General features: G+C 32.6%; 2 protein-coding genes across 6 annotated transcripts; one reads left to right on the top strand and one right to left on the bottom strand.

Annotated features, from left to right (window-relative positions):
* Nucleotides 1–1,325: 1,325 nt before the first annotated feature.
* LOC118055338 (GDSL esterase/lipase At1g29670) lies at nt 1,326–4,910 on the top strand. The gene is made up of 5 exons (XM_035067209.2): nt 1,326–1,709; nt 1,808–1,932; nt 2,350–2,595; nt 2,738–2,987; nt 4,508–4,910. Exons 1-5 carry the CDS (start codon nt 1,457–1,459, stop codon nt 4,726–4,728), a joined length of 1,095 nt encoding a protein of 364 aa, XP_034923100.1. The 5' UTR covers nt 1,326–1,456; the 3' UTR covers nt 4,729–4,910.
* An 860-nt stretch (nt 4,911–5,770) lies between these two features.
* Nucleotides 5,771–13,335, bottom strand: LOC118055339 (probable LRR receptor-like serine/threonine-protein kinase At1g07650). 5 transcript variants are annotated; one of them, XM_073403624.1, is made up of 24 exons: nt 13,070–13,330; nt 12,802–12,979; nt 12,162–12,233; nt 11,996–12,064; nt 11,841–11,912; nt 11,671–11,742; nt 11,489–11,560; nt 11,321–11,392; nt 11,160–11,231; nt 10,971–11,042; nt 10,814–10,885; nt 10,554–10,625; nt 10,191–10,256; nt 9,681–9,746; nt 9,547–9,582; nt 9,409–9,446; nt 8,872–9,248; nt 8,608–8,803; nt 8,326–8,466; nt 7,800–7,918; nt 7,460–7,670; nt 7,094–7,331; nt 6,675–6,825; nt 5,771–6,395 (listed from the first exon to the last, which is right to left on the bottom strand). In XM_073403624.1, exons 1-24 carry the CDS (start codon nt 13,191–13,193, stop codon nt 6,033–6,035), a joined length of 3,021 nt encoding a protein of 1,006 aa, XP_073259725.1. In that variant the 5' UTR covers nt 13,194–13,330; the 3' UTR covers nt 5,771–6,032. The 5 variants fall into 5 exon arrangements, with proteins under 5 accessions (XP_073259725.1, XP_073259727.1, XP_034923102.1 ...); XM_073403626.1 differs by having other exon boundaries at nt 12,802–13,001; nt 13,070–13,230; XM_035067211.2 differs by lacking the exon at nt 10,191–10,256.
* Nucleotides 13,336–18,595: the final 5,260 nt, after the last annotated feature.

Raw genomic sequence — 18,595 nt, 5'->3', positions numbered from 1 at the left:
ATCTTGGCTCCATGTAGCTTGGCTTCCGCAAGACTTGCTTGAATATCCCATGAACCCTAAGTAGCCTGGCATTCTGGATATCATCAACAGCAGCTTACTATTCCTATACCACAAAAACCACCCTCGCTTCATCTTCCCCAGAAAGAAAAGATGCATCAGAGTTGAAATTTACTTGGCCATGCATTGGCAGCTTCCAAGTGACTGACGATACAAGGATCAGGAGATCTTCCTTTAAAGACAAAATCATTCCTTGTTTTCTATTAGCAGCTAACATAAAAGGGCAATTTGGCACCGGATATTCACCAAGTATCCTTTAAAAAGTTTGCTGAAAAGGAGCAAAAATGTTTTGCTGTGCAGTCTTTGGATTCCATGGATTTTTTGGCTTCGGCTGTGTGTGGTGGGGGCACGTATGGAGCTCTCACGCTATAACTAGATAATCTTGTTGATATTATCGAGGCATTGAACATATAGGTAAGGTAATTTTCAAGCCACGGGAATGCGACATGCGAGTCCGGGGCCAACTTTAAAATGAATTTTTTAAATTTTATTTTTAATATTAACATATTAAAAATCTAAAAACTTAAAAATAATTAATTTAAAACTAACTTTTGATATAAATGCAAGATCCTTGGAAAGATTTGAGTCCTCATTTGTTTGTTGTTGATGAAGATAACAATATCCGAAGAAAATAATTCAATTTCAAGGTGGTCATCGTGTTTTGGAAGATTCATGCATTATTTTACTTCGTTGTCAATACCATATAGTTATTAAAAAACTATTTCAAAACATTACTTATTTTTTTGTAGTTAATATATATATATCAACTGTTTGCAAACTATACAATTAAGAATTTAAATTCTACGGTCTCCACTTCGTTCTTTAATTAAATTAAATAATCAAGCTAAATGTGTATTTATAAAAGTTTGATACCTAAAAGATTTTTACTTGAAAAATATATTTGATATTCAAGATAAAATGACACTTGGCAAATCTTAAGTTTAAAAACAACTATAATTGAAAGAAATATTAATAATTAATATAAAATCATTCTAAAATTTCATCAACTAATTTAAAATTCTGAATTAAAATATTATTTATACAGATAACTTTACATCATTTTGCGCACGCGCAAACAGACACACATCAAACCCATATCAATATCAAAAGATCTTGTAGCCATGGTGTTGAAAAAAGTAAGAGGCTCACTTGAGTGGTCGCTCCTCCAAGCCACAAAAATTGAACTAGCACCGTCAACACGTGATAACAAAGACAAGGCCACCAAGATTTCAAGTCTTGTCCCCTACCTTTGCTATACATATCCCCACATTTTGGCATACCTTAGCTGTTAGCACCATTGCTGCGGTCCCTTCTCAGTTCTCATACTTTGGCGATTCACTTACTTCTACATAACTTTCTTCTACCTTCCCTTCTCAAACTTTGTTCTAATAGATTAGACATGGCATGCAAGATTAAAACATGGTATGCGATCCTTGTGCTACTGAAGTTGGTGTCACAGTTGCAAGATTGTGCTCATGCAGCTCCACAAGTGCCGTGTTTTTTCATTTTCGGAGACTCCTTGGCCGATAATGGCAACAACAACCACCTTGCAACCGATGCTAAGGCCAATTACCCCCCGTTCGGCATCGATTTCCTTAACCAAACCAGCACTGGAAGGTTTACTAACGGCCGAACCACGGTGGATGTTATAGGTCCTGCCTTCCCTACTCTGCTTAATTACTCATAATCACTTGCATTTTTTGTGGCATATTTTGGATGCTAATTAGATACTACATTCTGCCATGCGCAGGTGAACTTTTGGGCCTTGACAAAATTATCCCATCATTTGCAACTGCTAGAGCGAGGGACATACTAATTGGTGTTAATTATGCATCTGGGGGAGCAGGCATTCGTGATGAGACTGGAAAGCAACTGGTACCAAATTAATTATTCTGACTGCATTTATGCTGTGTTGTCAAAAGTTTTAACCCATATCAGCGCATTATTTAGTTCAAGATCAAAGTCACGAATTACATGTTTTAAACCGGGTTAATTCAAAATAAATTTGTTGTTTTAAAACAAATAATATTAAAATGTTATTATAGTTTTTTTAAAAATCAAATCAAATAAATGGGGTCAGATATTAATCTATTGGGTTGTCATCCGAGTTTGACCGGATCATCTCCCATCCTGTTTTTCTTTTAAAACCCAACTTGAAACATGTCTTTTTTTTTGGGTAACATGTCTTGGTTCTATACATTGGATCATGCAAGTGGACAAATAATTGAATGCACGATAAATATTGCAAGGCAGGACAATAATTCAAGCTGATCATCATCTTGTTCTTTCCAGGGTGGTAGGATCAGCCTAAACAGGCAATTGCAAAATCACAAGGTTACGCTCTCGAGTTTGATTAAGTTACGAGGAACTCGAGAGTCAGCAGCAAATCACCTCAACAAGTGCTTATATTATGTTGCCATGGGCAGTAATGACTACCTAAACAACTACTTTGTGCCTGGTTATTACAACACAAGCAGGCTATACACCCCTGAACAATATGCCAAGGTCTTAATTGTTCAATATTATAAGCAATTAAAGGTAAGTTGTACTTAATCTTTTGTTTGTTTATTTACTTCTTGAATTCAAGTTGAAAATGAACATAATTTACTGTGTTTGTTGTTCATGGATTATATGATTTATAGCCATTCTTAACTCTTTTGTTCTTCTTTAATCTGTTCAGAGATTGTACCATCTTGGAGCAAGGAAAATTGCCTTGCCAGGACTTGGACCAGTCGGGAGCATTCCTTATGCATTCTCTAATTTATGCCGCAGCAACGTAGCCACCTGTGTAGCAAATATAAACAGTGCAGCCCAGGTTTTTGATGCCAGACTTGTGCTGCTTGTTGATCGACTCAATAGAGATTTGAAGGATGCACATTTCATATATCTGAACAGTTCTGGGATGTCTTCTGGGGATCCTTCTGTTCTAGGTACGCCCTCCATCGTTAGTGTGATGATCCATAATTATCTTTTATTCACAAGGGGATGATTTGGTGTTAAAAGCTTTTTTCCTTTATATATATATTGTACTAATCTTGAAACTATCATTAAAAAAACTGTCCAAAACTGTCCAACACTTATATAAAAACATAAAATTAATATATTTTTTTTTTAATCTATAATGCATGCAAAACATGAATGTTTATTTTTGAAAACTTGAAATAAATAACTTAGAAGTCAATATTTGTTTTTTCATTCTTTCCTTTTTGAATATAACAAATTTATAAAATAAATTGTACAAACAAAAAAGAGTTTGCAATTAAATTTTACTGCGTATGAATAAAAAATCTTGCTTGAATGAGGCAATGCTTGTTTTTGTAGTCCAATCTTGGTTTTGAAAAAAATTAAATTTATTGACTTATACACTTAGGTCTGGCATGATTGTTAGACCCAAATGCCTTGGGTCTGACAAATTATGCTAGACCCAAGGGGCATGGATATAAAAATCATGTCAGATCAAATGCACTTGGGTATGATGAATATATCTAACTCGACAAAAAATAAACAAAGAGAACAATTGTGTACTTTAGTTGTCAGGAGAGAAAAGAAAGAAAAAACACAAATTATCGATCACCGACGACAATCCAACAATTATATGTTTACATGTGCCGCATCATGTTTTAGAGGGCATGACTGCACATCTAGTGAGACGGTGGATAGCTAGATTTGGCCACCAGGAAGCATCACATACACCTTTTTAATGTCGCGGGCACCAACCATTCCCTAGAAAAGAAAGAAAAAAAGCCAAAGAATCATATAGTGTAAAGATAAAAAATTAAAAATGAAACTACTATTACAATTCATAATAAAAAATTTCTTGATTTATAGTGATTTTCCCATGATATTAAGCTTTTATTATAATAATAATAGTAGAAAAATTGATTGAACAAATTGTAGCCAACCTCCTCCTTCTTGTTTTTTTTTTTTTTTATTTTTTTATCCAGAACACCATAAATTAGGCAACGCGTTATTTGAACAATTGGATGGCCCCAATAACAATGATCATCTCAATCATAGGTCCCAAATAATTATCTTGATGTGACCCCCCATTACATGCCTTTGCGAAGAGCAACTTGATTGATGATTTTAGCATGATTTATGAATTTTCAATAATAAGTCTTCTATATCACGAGAATTTTATATGAAAAAGATTTCATCCATACATAAATAAAAATAGAAGTTATTTGGCTCTCCATAACAAAATTATAAAATTTAGCCAATTTCATTTCTAGTAACAAAATTTAGATTATAAATTATACAAGTTGATCCAAATTAATTTAAAACGGTATAATTTCAAGATTTTTTTAAAAAACATAAAATGATTTTTTCTATAAATTATGTTTTCTAATTAGGTTTTGACCTAGTTTAATAATACTGCTCCGTGGATGCATGTTACTATTACTATTTCTAGCTAGATAATGAGAAGTGTTTGTTTTGTGCATTGATGCAGGATTCAAGGTTGTAGACGTTGGATGCTGTCCAGTACGCAGTGATGGTCAATGTATTCCAAACTCAAATCCGTGCAAAAATAGGACTGAATATGTATTTTGGGACGCTTTTCATCCTACCGAGGCTCTCAACCAAATCACCGCAAGAAGATCCTACACAGCTTTTCTCCCTTCTGATGCTTACCCCTATGATATCAGCCATTTAGTTAAAATCAAGCTCTAACTGAAGGAGCATAATTCAGACTTCAGAGATAACAACTATTTTTATATTTATGTTTTCTTGGTCTCTTCACAGCTGATATTAACTTCATATGTTAAAACAGCAGCTCAAGAAATGGGGCAACATAGACTTTTTTTACCTCTCTAGCCCGTTTGGGGCTGAGTTTCAACATGCTTTTTGACAAATTTTGAATTTTTTTTTTTGCTGAAATTGAGTGCGGTTTATACTTTTTGGATCGTTTTGATGTGCTGATATCAAAAATAATTTTTAAAAAATGAAAAAACATTATTAGCATGCTTTTCGGCACGAAAAGCTATTTAAAAAGCAACAACTACCACACTCCCAAACATAAGTCATGCTACTGAAAACATTTTATTTGATTTTTGTATTCATTAATGTAATCTTTATATTCACATAATCAAGCCTAATTTTCACATAGCTCTGTAAGGATTATCTACCTTTATATTCCAAACAAAAACACGTAATCAAGCAGCCTTTCAGCTAGACAATTTATCTTTTTATGATCTGCTTACCATGCTTCCATTCTGCATCAAATTGTGTAAGATTTGGCTTGTCATGGTCAAAATATTAAAGAAACAATTTACTCATGGAGCATCAACATTGTTACGGGGAATGAGATTTTGCTGTGGAAAGCGTATTGACGATTTTTTGTTTTTGTTTTTAGCTAGTGTGGTCAAGGGCATGGGGCAGAATAAAGTGGACTTTTCTGTGACAGGAGACTTAATCCAGGATGCAAGTTTGACCTCAATAACTTCAGGGCTTGGAAGATATCCCATGTCAAAAGAAAGGGAAAAAAATGTTGCATATGGTTCGGCTTTGGATATGCCAAGGCCTTGTCTGATAGGGGGGCAGGGCTAGATGTGACCCTTCTGTTTGTTGTAGCGGTGCAGCTTGTATGAACACATTGATGTAATTGAGAGTTCCAGGACCAAATTGACAATAGGCATAAATTTGAGGGATGTCAGTGTAGGTTAGCCCAAAAAACTTGATAGTTACACAGTGGAGATAGCCCAACAGCAAAGCGGAAGAGAAAATACCAAGCACCCTCAGAATAAAAGTCTCAGCAAATGACTGGAGGAGAGTCGAACACAGAAAACCAATATCTTCTGTTAAGTCATATACAGCTTCTTTGTAGATATTTATTTAATTCTATAAAATGTGAAATTAGCTTCTGTTGTAAGATTGCAACTTTGACTAAGCTATTTTATAAGCATATCATTACATGCTAGAATCATTATTGATTAATCAAGATAATGATCCTGGGCTGATGCTAGAATCATTATTGATTAATCAAGATAATGATCCTGGGCTGATGTAGATGAAGAATCAATCCATGGTCCATCTGACGAACGCACGAGGGGCTGATTTTCACTGATGTTCCTGAATGAAGATTGATCAGACTTGTGTTTATAACCCTTGAACCTCGATGGATCACCGAATGTACTTGGATCCATGACTAATTCCTGAACATCACCCTTTCCTTCAAGCATTTTTACTACTGCAGACATTTTAGGCCTAAGTGCCGGAGATTGGTTTGTGCATAGCAGTGCTACTTTAATCAATATAACAGCCTCTTTCTTGTCGAATCCGGACCCTAATTTTGGATCAACCAACTCCATTATGTCTCCATTTTGTTGTAAATTCAGAGCCTGAAATAAACCAAAAGGAAAAAAGTAACTAAAGTGACTGAACATGAACAAACAGACAACAGAAAACAAACATGTAGTGGTTGTTATGCTATCTCATGTTCGCAAAAAGTTCAGACTTGATTAGAAGAGAATGTATGGAATTTAGCAGTTAACTTATGTTAAGCTGGTTGTAAAAAGTATGCTGTCTTCGAAGATACAACATGATAAAAAGTAGTCTAACCTAGTCTGTTGTGGAGCTTGTATTGCCTGCACAGAATAAATGGAACTCATACAACTTACCCAATCTAGGAGGCATACAAAATCTTCATCATGTCGAAATCTCATGTTGTTCATCCCAGCAACAATTTCCAATGCAACAACACCAAAACTGTAAACATCTGCCTTATAGGTCAAGTAACCATATAATGCATATTCTGGTGCCATGTATCCCCTGCACGGGAAATAACTCAATGAACTTAGCTTCACTAAAACAAGTAAAAAAAGAAGAAGCTAAATTAAAGTAATTCATTCATAGTGGTACTGAGTTTGTCAGTAAATATGCCCATCTATATCGCAATTATTGTATTCTGATCAAGGTCAACATTAGTCAAATATTAGTTTTGTTTAACCAAACTACTTGAAAAAGAAAGCTGCAGTGATACTGGAGATATGCACAAACACTAGCTGAAGAGTGAAACGGGGAGATATCAGATACTCACATAGTTCCAGCAACTCTGGTGGTGATATGGGTATTGTCCTCCTCGTCAAGCTTTGCCATGCCAAAATCAGAAATTTTGGCATTCATATCCCCATCAAGGAGGACATTTGTAGCTTTTATGTCTCTATGAACAATTTTTAGAGTGGATTCCTCATGCAGGAAAGCTAGACCTTTTGCTATACCAACACAAATCCTCTGCCTAGTATGCCAGTCTAGCTTTCTCTGGTCTTCCTTTTTGCCTGTAATCAGTATGCATAGCCCAACCAATCAAGCTTTGTACCTTAATTCTTTCTGCTATCCATTCACAGTGCTTTAGTTTCTTAAATCAATTTATAAACGATACTTCAAGGAAATGAGCATAGCGTACCGTACAAAACATGTGCAAGGCTATTGTTTTCCATGTATTCATATACCAGTAACAATTGCTTCCCCTCAATGCAGCATCCATACAATCTAACAAGATTTGGGTGTTGCAAAGCAGAAATCATTCCTATTTCATTCACAAATTCACGATTTCCCTGCTTTGATTTGGCCGAAAGCTGCTTAACTGCAATTATAGTACCATCTGATAGCACTCCCTGAAACGAGAAGAAATTTTAGATAAATAAGGAAATGGATTCACTCAGGTCATTCTTCAATGTTATGAAGTGTAAGAAAAAAGAAAATACTTGATAAGTAGAAAGATGAAAGAAAAAGTTGCGCTATACTTTGTAGACACTTCCAAAACCACCTTCTCCAAGTTTGTTTTCTGGATCAAAGTCATTTGTTGCAGCTTTGATTTGTCTGAAGGTGAAGATACCAGTTACCAGATCTAACCCAACTAGTTCTGCCCAAGGAACAAAGAGGATAAGTTGTGCTGCACAAATGATTCATCAGGAAAAAACTAACTTGTAAAAATACATGTCACTCATGGTGCAAATATCTCAGCCTTGCAACACACTTGTATAAATCTGAGAGACCAAAAGTGATACATTTCAGATTTTAGACATTCATACTTCTCCTTCCTAGCATCTTAACATGAGCCATACTACTACGTGAAAAAGGCAAGCATGTGACAAAAAACCTTATATGATGAACAAATTAGGTCACACAATCATCACTGTGAAAGGGAAGAAACAAATACTTTTTGCAATCCTACAGTACACAGCCTCGAGGTTGCTAATTTTCATTTTTTAAAGTATGTATTAATAGGAACAATAGAACTCGCAGATCAAAAGAATGTTTATACAGTACCTGGATCCCTTGATTTCTTTCCTCCAAGATAACCTTTCCACCAAAGAGTAAATAGAAGCATGAAAATGAAGAACAATGGCAAAACCACAGCACCAGCAACAATGAGTCTCTTCCTCTTGCCTTTATTAGGAGGCTTGAATTCTATGCAGAAATTGAAACAGAAACAGCAATTAATGTCAGATTATAGAGTTATTCATTTCTATCTGCTTCATTATACATCAACCTACTCCATGCAACATTGAAGTGTATATCAAAATTTCAGATATAAAAGGTATGACTTACGAGATTCTATATCAATGGCTGATATTAAAGGACCATATATTCCAATTTTTGGTGATGTTGTCGTCCCTTTCCCAGCCCAATGAAGGCGGATCTCTAAAGCTCTATCCGTAACTAATGCTGTAGAATTATGAATGTATACCTTATCTACCCCTTGTGCTGCCTTTACAATATCAAAATCCTTTAACACAACTATGTCCTGCAAGAACAATTCTTCAATCAATTCGTCTCTTATTACATAAGGAATAAATATGTGATCTTTAATACCTGAATATAAACGTCAAATATCCTTCTTCCAAGACTATAGAAGGATTTGTTGTCCCTCATTACTATTTCTGCAAAGTGAAGCTTCACAGTGTAATTCCCATTTACTAGACAGCGCATGTGGTATGTGAGAGACAAAGGAGTGAGGCGTGCATTTGTGTACAGTTGAGAGTTGCTCATTCTGAGCATGGACTTATTTTGTGCCATGTAGTCATCTGCAGTAGGACGAACATCCCAGACATGTCCTGTGGTACTTAATTGCCAAACCTCTCCTTTTGGTACATATTTTGTTGCACCTCCAGGCTCATCATCTGCTTCATAGATCGTATTTCCGATGGTGGTTTCTGGTCCACCACAATTTATGTGCACCGAGTATTGGTCTACACAGAATTGTGAAAATGTTGATGGTTATCAATGAGCATTGAGAACGCAAGAAACAAATGTAATTTACTTTGGGATATACGATTGAACATAAAACGTCATAGCATTACAAAACAAAGAAGAACATATACCATAATTTTGATGAAAAAACATAAGTACCTTTTGAACAATAATCAGTCAGGCATTCAACAGGTTTCCTGGACAGATTGGCGAGAGAGAACTGTCAGCTTATCTTAAAAAACAGAAACTGAAAAAGAGGAGAAAATGAAATGACATCTTATTGGAGTAGAAGCTTACGAGTAGTTCCCTCCCCAAGAACTTTTGAACAAATTCCTGCCAAACAAACACAGAAGGTAATTTTGAATGCAGACACAGAGGAAGCTGATATTCCCCAATTAAAGGAAAGACAAAGAAAAAGAAGTCAAACTTACAGTGTTTCTTTACAATTAGTTGGCAATGGGATTTCAGTGAAATTGTTGTAAGATAGATCGAATTCACTGCATGCAAAGACAGCTTCTTTCAACATTCAGACAACTTTGCACAAATTTTTACAATACTTGATAAAGTTATTGACATAAACTTTAAAGATATTGAAATTGGATATAGCTTGATTATTCTTCAAAATCTAGGACTATTCTTAAGCAACAGAACAATCATTAATCCTTCAAAACTATAAAAATAATGACTTTATGCTCTTACACGACAACGGCAAACTCAAGTTGCCGGTAAAAGTCAATCATTTTAGTCATTCATATGACATGGTCGAGTGGATGGATAAAGAATTCCATAATTCTCTGTATTATGCATGCATTAAAGGGTTATTTATTTATTTATTTTTTTTTTTTTTATGAAAGTACACGTTTCCCAGGAAAGAATAATAAATATATTATGAACTGAGATTTCTAACATAATTCATATAGAAATTAAGAAAAATAGCATACTAGCGAGTATTTCTGCTCTCAATCCAGGTTGGGATGGATCCAGAAAGCATGTTCCTTGTAAGATACCTACACAACAAGCAAAAATTATCATTCAAATGAATATCTATCCATGACTACTGTTGCCAAATCCTGTCCTGAGAATGGAAACAATTTTGAAGCTTAGTTGATGGCTTGGGACAATAAGAATATCCTATCAGACACATAAACTACACAAGATGATCATATGAATTATCGTATACACTAAATATCAAATCTGAGCTAGTTTAATATACTTAAGTAGAGAACTTGCTGCCGGATTTGGGTTGCAAACTAACAAAAGATGACTACTGAAGAAAGCCACCCTCGTGAATCTAGAATACTTACATTTTCTCCAAGCTTACTAGGGAATCATAATTTGTTGGAAGATCACCTGTCAATCTGTTGAAACTGAGATCCCTGTAACCAGAAAGAAAAGGAAGCATAGATTATTTGTAACACTACATTATGGAAATTGTTTGAAAAAAGGTACAAATAATAACTAATTAGCAATCTAAAGTAGGCTGCTCTAAGTATGCTTGGAATTCATATTACAATATTCGTGTGGAAGAATGACAAAATTGACAATAAGGGTTAGGGTAGATTACAAAACTTTCAGTCGTGTCATTGTTGTCAAGTATGTGGGAAAAGATCCTGACAAGTTGCAGTTGCTTAACATCCTGCATCATACATTTCTTTCATGTAAGCTAAATACTGCATTGTACATATCCTGATATGACCGCATCAATTGCGAGAATGACTCACAAATAGGTCATGCCTTCCATAGGTTCTATGTTTGGAAACTCTGAACCATCTCCAAGCAAGTTACTGATTCTTCTGGGAAATAATAACCACATATAAATGTGAGATGTCTATGTTTTTATAGAAGAAGCTTTTGCATCTGTAAAAGAATACAAGATTACATATTAACTAAGACCAATGAACACAACTTACAGTTCAGTTATACCAGTCAAGAGAGAAATGTTTGAAGGAATCGGTCCTGAGAAACCACCAGCTTGGATCTCTCTGTTAATATAAAATTTGAGGCTGATTAGTTTCTGCTTCCAGAGCTGCAATGATAAGATTTAGAATTTGTGGTGGAAAGAAGCACATACAATTTATCAAGTTGTTTCCAGCTTTGAATAAAATCAGGTATTCTTCCAATGAAGTTATTACTGCTAAGCCTACTGCACTTGCCCAATAGCGAAGACAATGAAGAAACTTAGAGACTCAAGTGATGAAACTGTTATCAAATACCAAAACCTTAAGTTATAAGAACCTACAGTTCCTTTAATTTGGTCAAATTAGCAAGGGCCAGGGGTAGCTCTCCAGTGAGATTGTTGGCACTAAGAGTGCTGCAATAACAAAAATTGATGTCAACTTAGTTCAACTGTATTCATCACATGAAATTTACCATTCAATAACCAGATATGGATTTCTAAGATAAAAGGTTGACTGGACTGACATATTCTCCAGGTTAGTCAAGTTTCCAAGTTCAGGGGGAACTGTTCCTGAAAACATATTGTTCTGAATGTTCCTGCATGAAAGCAGGCCCTCAATATTACCACTGGCTAAACATTTGAACAGCTTGAAAATGAAAAGGAGACAAGAAACTGATGAATACAAAACGCATACAAGTATCTAAGTGTGGTAATCCTTCCCAGGTAACTAGGAAGTGGTCCAGTTAAGTTGTTCACGGCAACAGACCTGCAGCATATGCAATCAATTAATTCAGTAAGGCCAAGCAATTCTTTAGCAGAAAAAAACATGAAAATGCATCAATTTCTTACAATATTTCCAACTTTGTATTAGCCCATTCCTGTGGTATGGTACCACTCAGGTAGTTGGCCCACAGATCACTGCAAGGTAGATAGAATCTCTAATTGAATCGAATCATATGTTTAGAATTCATAATTGCAAAAATTTAAAGATGTAGTAATTGAAAGCACTTCTTACAGATTCTTAAGGTAAGGTAATTTCACAATAGATTTTGGGAGATTACCGGCAAGATCTTGCCCTTTGAGAAATCTGCTTTGCAAGAACACTTGGATCCATCAATTCCTCATTAAAAGGTAAAAATCCCAAACTTCAAACATTGCAAAATCAACTTTATACAAAAAAGAATATACAAAATAATAGACAATTAATGGACCCAAAATCTTTCGACACCTAGCAGTACTCACCTTCTCTTTAATTGATTCTAAAGCCTAAGAGTTTAAAAAGTTAAATCAAATCTTAGATAAACATCATTTCTTTGCAATAAACTAAATTCTCAGCATGATCATTGTTTCTTCACAATTTCATCTGAATTTCCCAACTTCACCTCAATCTTGCTTCATCCATCAACTAAACCAACAATATCACAAACTTTTACAAACTAATTCAAAAGGGTTCTGGCCTTTCAGCTAGCTACCATCACAACTTTGGTGAAATCCCAAGAAAAAAGACAATCCTAGGCTAAAAATTCAGCTATCTACAACGCTGCTGATAAAGATACTTTCTTGTTCCTAACTCTGCCATATCCACACATAGATGCTACGAAGTTAATCAATTAAAAAGGGGAAAAAAACATGGACTATTAAGAGAAGAAATATACATGGCAACAATGTGGCACACACCCCCAGGAAATGAGCAATCGCAAACAACTTTATTATCAAACATTGGCCTTTGAGATGAAGTTGGTGTTACCCAGCTTGTCTCATTACTGCATGGATCCACATTATTATTCCAGTCCCTCTTCCCTACTTGTGTTGCTATTTCAAGTAAAGCATCCACTGCAGGGGGGGAAAAAAAATTCTTTGTCTGAGTTAGTAAAAAATTACAAGGTAGATGATACCTTTACAAAATTAAACATACACAGGTACCTTCATCAGAAGCAAGAAGCCCAGCTTGTGCCTCCAGTTTTATTGCTTTCATGCAAAGAGTTAGTAGCATAAGCAAAAGGAAGCTAAAGGTCATCCTCAAAATATCAGAAACAGCGGTAGCCATCTTCTTTCTCTGTAATGAATTTGCTATCTTCTCCTTGATTGCCTTAAACCTTGATAGCCTCTCTGAAGATGACTTTTCAATGTACTGTAAGAGTCAAGCCTACATGCACCGGATCAGATAAAAAAAATAAAAAAACAAGTCCAGACGTTATCGTTTGTTTATACCAAGACACATGTGCCCTTTCCTTTTTTAGAGCATCTCCCTTGGAGATGATAAATGAAAAGCTAAAAAGAAAAAAAAAATTACTTTGCTTTTCAATATTTATTAATATAAAATAAAATATCCCTTTACTATTTTTCTTACAAAAACATTATTCTTCCTCATCTTGCAAAATATCAAAATAATATTAATTATAATAAAATTTTTTAATATTTTTTTTTCTTTTATTTTTTAAAATATATGTTTTATTTTTATTTTTTTATAAGATTATCTTGATTTGAAGATTATAAGTTTACTTGAATTCACTCAAGTTTTTTTAATTAAATATTTTTTAATTATATTTTTAATATTAAATTGATTAAAAATTATTCTACTGTATTTGCTCAGTATTTGAAAACATGGTTGTATCTATATTTTTAAAAAAATTTATTTTTTTATATATTTCGGATTATTTTGATACATTAATTTTAAAATAATTTTTTTTTAAAATTATATTATTTTAATATAAAAAATATTTTTAAAAATAATAACAACTAGATTTTCACATATAAACCATGGCCATAACTTATGAGGCACACTTTTTTTCACCTTCAAATTTGCGATTCAAAAACCTCGCCTAATAGGTCAAAGCTATAACTTGTAAAGGCTTTCGGTTTGCAAATGGGAATTGAATTGTTAGGTTCCATTGAAGTTTTCAGTGATGGTGGGCTGTAAAGGTGCTTTTTAAGTGCAAAAGTCAAAGCACGTTATGTGCAAATCACGTAATCTTGTTTTTTAGAAGATAAGAAATAATATAAAAAATCTTACTGTATTTATATAAAGATTAGATAAATTCTTTATAGGAATTGTTTCTGCACGCCACATAAAAAGTGAAATTAGCTTGGAGGAATGGAGATATTTGGAACGAAAAAAATTGTTACAATCTTCCAGTAAGATATCTTTTGTAAGCAGATTAAAAACTATTTCTAATTAAAATTATTTTCTTAATCAATAATAATCATAAAATTCCCATTATTCACATTAAGCAACCATAATGAATAACTTTTCATCATATCTTTTATACAAATATGTGTTATTAATAGTAATAAATGATCTACTTGAAATCTTCATTGTTACGTTTAAAGGACAAAAAATCTCTTTCAAAAATCATTGTATCTAGGTTGTTATTGACAATAAATGAATTAAATTCTAAATTTAATTCAAACAATTATTTTTATCTTTTAAATTTTTTAAAATTCTCAATGAAGAATTTCTATATATCTTTTTAAGGCATTCCATATATAGTTTTTATAGGAAAAATAATTTAACAAATTCTGTTAAGTGATTATAAAAGAAATTTATAACTGAAGAATTAAAATAATTTTAGAGTATACAAAAATTAATTTTTGATAAAAAAAAGATACTATTTTAATAGTTTTGGAATATATTTAAAACTTTTCTTTTCATTTTCTAAAAGAAAATTTGTGAAGCACCAGGAAAGTGACTTTCATTGGAATTTATTTTTCCATCAACATGTGCCTAATTACTCCTGTTTTCGACGGCTCTCTTGGAACAGCACGACCATTTAATTTATTTACCAGTCAATTCAATTCTTTAACGAGATTAATTAAGAAAGGCAGTGAATTAATTTGATTGTTGATGGACCTTTTCAGACCGAAATTCTGTTTATATATATATATATATTTGATGCACTTTTCTCCCATTTTAACAACCACAGGAAAATTTATGACACTTAAATTTCAGAGTCGGCAATATCATATGAAAAACTTAGATTTCTATTTAACAAAAGAATTATGTTTATAAAATGGAAATTATTTTTATTTAATAAAAAATTCCAAGTATAAAATAAAAATTACTCAAAATTTCACTTGTTAGATAGACATAAAAAAAAAATATATCTCTTTATAACTATCAATATTTTTGCTTAATAGCATGGGTATAAATATTTGCCTCTCTATTTATAATAACTTTATTAACTAAATATTGACAGTTAATTATCGAGTATTTTAAAATTTATCTATATTTTACAAGTTCATTGGATTAAATCAAATTCAAAATTATTTATTTTAGTCCAGCCATGTTTGTTTTTGTATTTTAAAAATATTTTTTAAAAAAATTAATATTTTTAATTGTAAATTAATATTTTTTTTTCATATTTTTAAATTATTTTAATACGTTAATTTTAATAATAATTTTTTAAAAATAAAAAAAATATTATTTTAAATAAAAAATATTTTAAAAAATAACTATAATTATATTCCTAAACAGCCGGACTGAATTATAATAAAACTATGGGTGCCTAAGGTATGACCATCCAAAAAGAGGGATTAGACAGTTTGCTTTAAGAAGGAATCTTTGCATGCCGGCTAGAGCGGTTTCTTCTCTAAGCATGTGAGATTATTACGCTGATAGGGGTCACGTCAAGTTAAATTTTTTCTTAATAAAAAAATAACTCAGTGATGATAATATTTTTTTAAAAATAAAAAAATTACTTGAAAAAGTTCGATAAATATTATTAATTTTATAATATAATAAAAAAGTAAATGATGACAAAAATAAATATTTTCCATTAATATAAAAAATATATCTTCTCAATATTTTTACAAGATCTTAACAATATTATTTAATAACAAAAATAAAATAAAAGAAAAGAAAAGAAAATAACTTGACAAAGAGAAAAATAAAATAAATTCAAAGCTTAATTATCAACATAATAAAAATTGAATAATGAACGGGAAAAGTTTTTTTAAAAAGAATAAAAAAAAAATCCTGATTTGAGTTAACATGACAAACCCGCGGTCCGATCATGAGACCGGGATAACCCTGCATAGAAAAAATTGAATAAAACAATAGAAGTCAACTCTCAAGTAAACTAAATAATAAAATGTAAATCTAAAAAAATAATTTTAAAAACATATTGAAAAAAAACCCGAGTCAACCCGAAATAACTTGATTAGTCTGTGACCCAAGATATAATAAGATTTGGATAACCCCATAAAAAAAAAAAAATCACGAAGGCCAAAGTCTAGTAACCCAATGTCAAAAGATGATATTAAAAAAAAAAATCTATTTTCAAAATAGAACCTCAGAAAAGACCAAAGTTAAATGAGGATAATTCTCGAAATACATGATCTAGGTCATGAGATCAATATTACAACATAAAAAAACACATGAAAAAATCACAAAACAAAATTCCTAATCATCCAAAATTTTAAAATAAAACAAATAACAATCAAAATAATGAGAATCAAATTTGGTATAAAAACTAAATGAAAGAAAATAATGAGGGGCAAAATTGAAAAATAAAAAAAATGAAGAAAAGAAAAAAAATGAGGATAAAATTGGATAAAAAAACTAAATGAAATAAAATTATGATGGATGAAATTGAAAAAAAAATCAAGAAAATAATAAAAGAAAAAAATAACAATTAAAAAATAAGGAATAAATTGAATATAAAAATAAAAAGAAATAAAATATCAAGGGATGAAATTAAAAAAAAATAAATAAACTTCAACAGAAAAACAAAAGGCAATAAAAATAATGCGAACCAAAATTGATACAAACACAAATTGACAAGACATTTTATTTTTGCTAGGGTTGTCATGAAATTCTAGGTGAGGAGAGAGAAAAGAGGAAGGAAAAAGAAAAAAAATCTACTAGATCCAAATTGCTACTACTCTCCATATGCACGCACCTAACCACCATGAAAAGGACTTTGTGATGCTTCAAATGCCATTGTGGATAGTAGTGTTTGATCATCGAGAGGCACTACATGCACCGTCCAAAGACAGTGGGTGCTTCCAACTCAGCAACGCATGCATAACCACTTTTATTTTTTATATTATTGTTGTATGTGTGCGGTGTCGCGATGATTTTTCACTTTATTGATTTTATGTAATCAGGAAAATAAAGGAGACAAGGATTCCTTGTCTTTTATTAGTGGAACGAGAAAATGGGACTCGTCACCTAGTTTTTGGTTATTAAGAATCCTAACTTGTCTTAAAGTTCGGGCACGAGGACATATTGCGTAAATAGAAGGTATTAACACCTCAAATACGCCTTACCTAAGGTAAGCTGCATTGTATGAATTTCTGATATGAACTAAGGTATTATTGTATTTCTAATTGTTGGTCCATCTAAGGTCTAAGAAGAGTCCTTCTTAGTAAGGAGATCCTCATCTTATCAGGTAAAACCTAACCGTGCTAGTGTCAACAAAGAGAAACTAATTTTTATTTACTTAGGAATACATCTTACGTGTAAGTATATAATCCTAAAAATTAGAAGAAAACAAAATATTTTTTTTTGAAATATTTCAAATATTGGCCTAGTTCTTGTGTCTTTAATAAACTGGTTATTAAAGTAAAAAATGCATGCTAAAACATATTTTTTTGGAATTTTGCTTTATGAAAATGCGATGTGATTTTGTATTTTATTATATATATATATATATATATATATATATATATATTTGCAACATTTCAGAGAAAACTAGGTACTTTAATGTCAAATTTGTATTTTTACAGTATAAAAATGCCAACCAATATTAATCTAGAATGGTGGAAAAATACTCTAGAAAATCATAAATGTTTTTGAAAGGATTTTGAAAATTTGGTGAAATTTTCTTTGTTTATATATATATATATGCCCAGCCCAATTATATGGGTTGAGCCTAACCTGATTAGGCTAAGTCTAGCCCAAAAAGAAGATGGGTCATGACCAGCCCAAAAGGAAAAAATAGACACCGGGCCACAACAAGCCCATAAGAAAATTGGGCCGAAACCAACCCAAAAAACAAAAACAAACTCCTTTCATAAGGGTGGACTCAGCCCAGCTGCGTGGGCTGGGATGATGGTCCAGCCTTAAGCAACCATGGACTGGTTACTATGCTAAGCATAGTAACGAGTCCATTATAATTAGCTGGTTACTGTGTTCATGCATAGTAATCGATTAATTATATTTCTTGCTATAGAAACATGAACAATTCACGTTTTGCATGCAAGTATACAATCAGGAAGACAAAAAGGAGAAGGAGAGTGTTACCTTGAACAAAAGGGGCTCTGGTAGCTGAGCTGGTGGTGGCGATCGGGAATAGTATCGGTGGCGGTGTTGTGGCTCACAGATAGTGGCTCCAGGCGACGGTGGTGATGCTATTATTAGCAATGAATAGAGAACGACTCTGTTTCTTTTTTCTGCCTCTGTTTTTCGTTTCCCTTTCTTTTCCCTTCTTGCTTCCCGTTGTGCTT

Source organism: Populus alba, chromosome 1 (assembly GCF_005239225.2).
Source record: "Populus alba chromosome 1, ASM523922v2, whole genome shotgun sequence".
In the NCBI taxonomy this organism is placed as follows: Eukaryota; Viridiplantae; Streptophyta; class Magnoliopsida; order Malpighiales; family Salicaceae; genus Populus; species Populus alba.
The sequence above is the reverse complement of the archived record's forward strand: the minus strand, read 5'-3'. Positions and strand labels throughout refer to the sequence as shown.

What these genes read in the sequence shown, in the direction of transcription:
- LOC118055339 (XM_073403624.1), bottom strand. Translation starts at nt 13,193, where the DNA reads ATGGCTACCGCTGTTTCTGATATTTTGAGGATGACCTTTAGCTTCCTT. An exon ending in GACTGATTATTGTTCAAAAG is followed by an intron (nt 9,249 to 9,408) that starts GTACTTATGTTT and finishes AATTCTGTGTAG; the next exon opens with ACCAATACTCGGTGCACATA. An exon ending in CCTTGCACATGTTTTGTACG is followed by an intron (nt 7,332 to 7,459) that starts GTACGCTATGCT and finishes TACTGATTACAG; the next exon opens with GCAAAAAGGAAGACCAGAGA.
- LOC118055338 (XM_035067209.2), top strand. Translation starts at nt 1,457, where the DNA reads ATGGCATGCAAGATTAAAACATGGTATGCGATCCTTGTGCTACTGAAG. An exon ending in ATGAGACTGGAAAGCAACTG is followed by an intron (nt 1,933 to 2,349) that starts GTACCAAATTAA and finishes TGTTCTTTCCAG; the next exon opens with GGTGGTAGGATCAGCCTAAA. An exon ending in TGGGGATCCTTCTGTTCTAG is followed by an intron (nt 2,988 to 4,507) that starts GTACGCCCTCCA and finishes GCATTGATGCAG; the next exon opens with GATTCAAGGTTGTAGACGTT.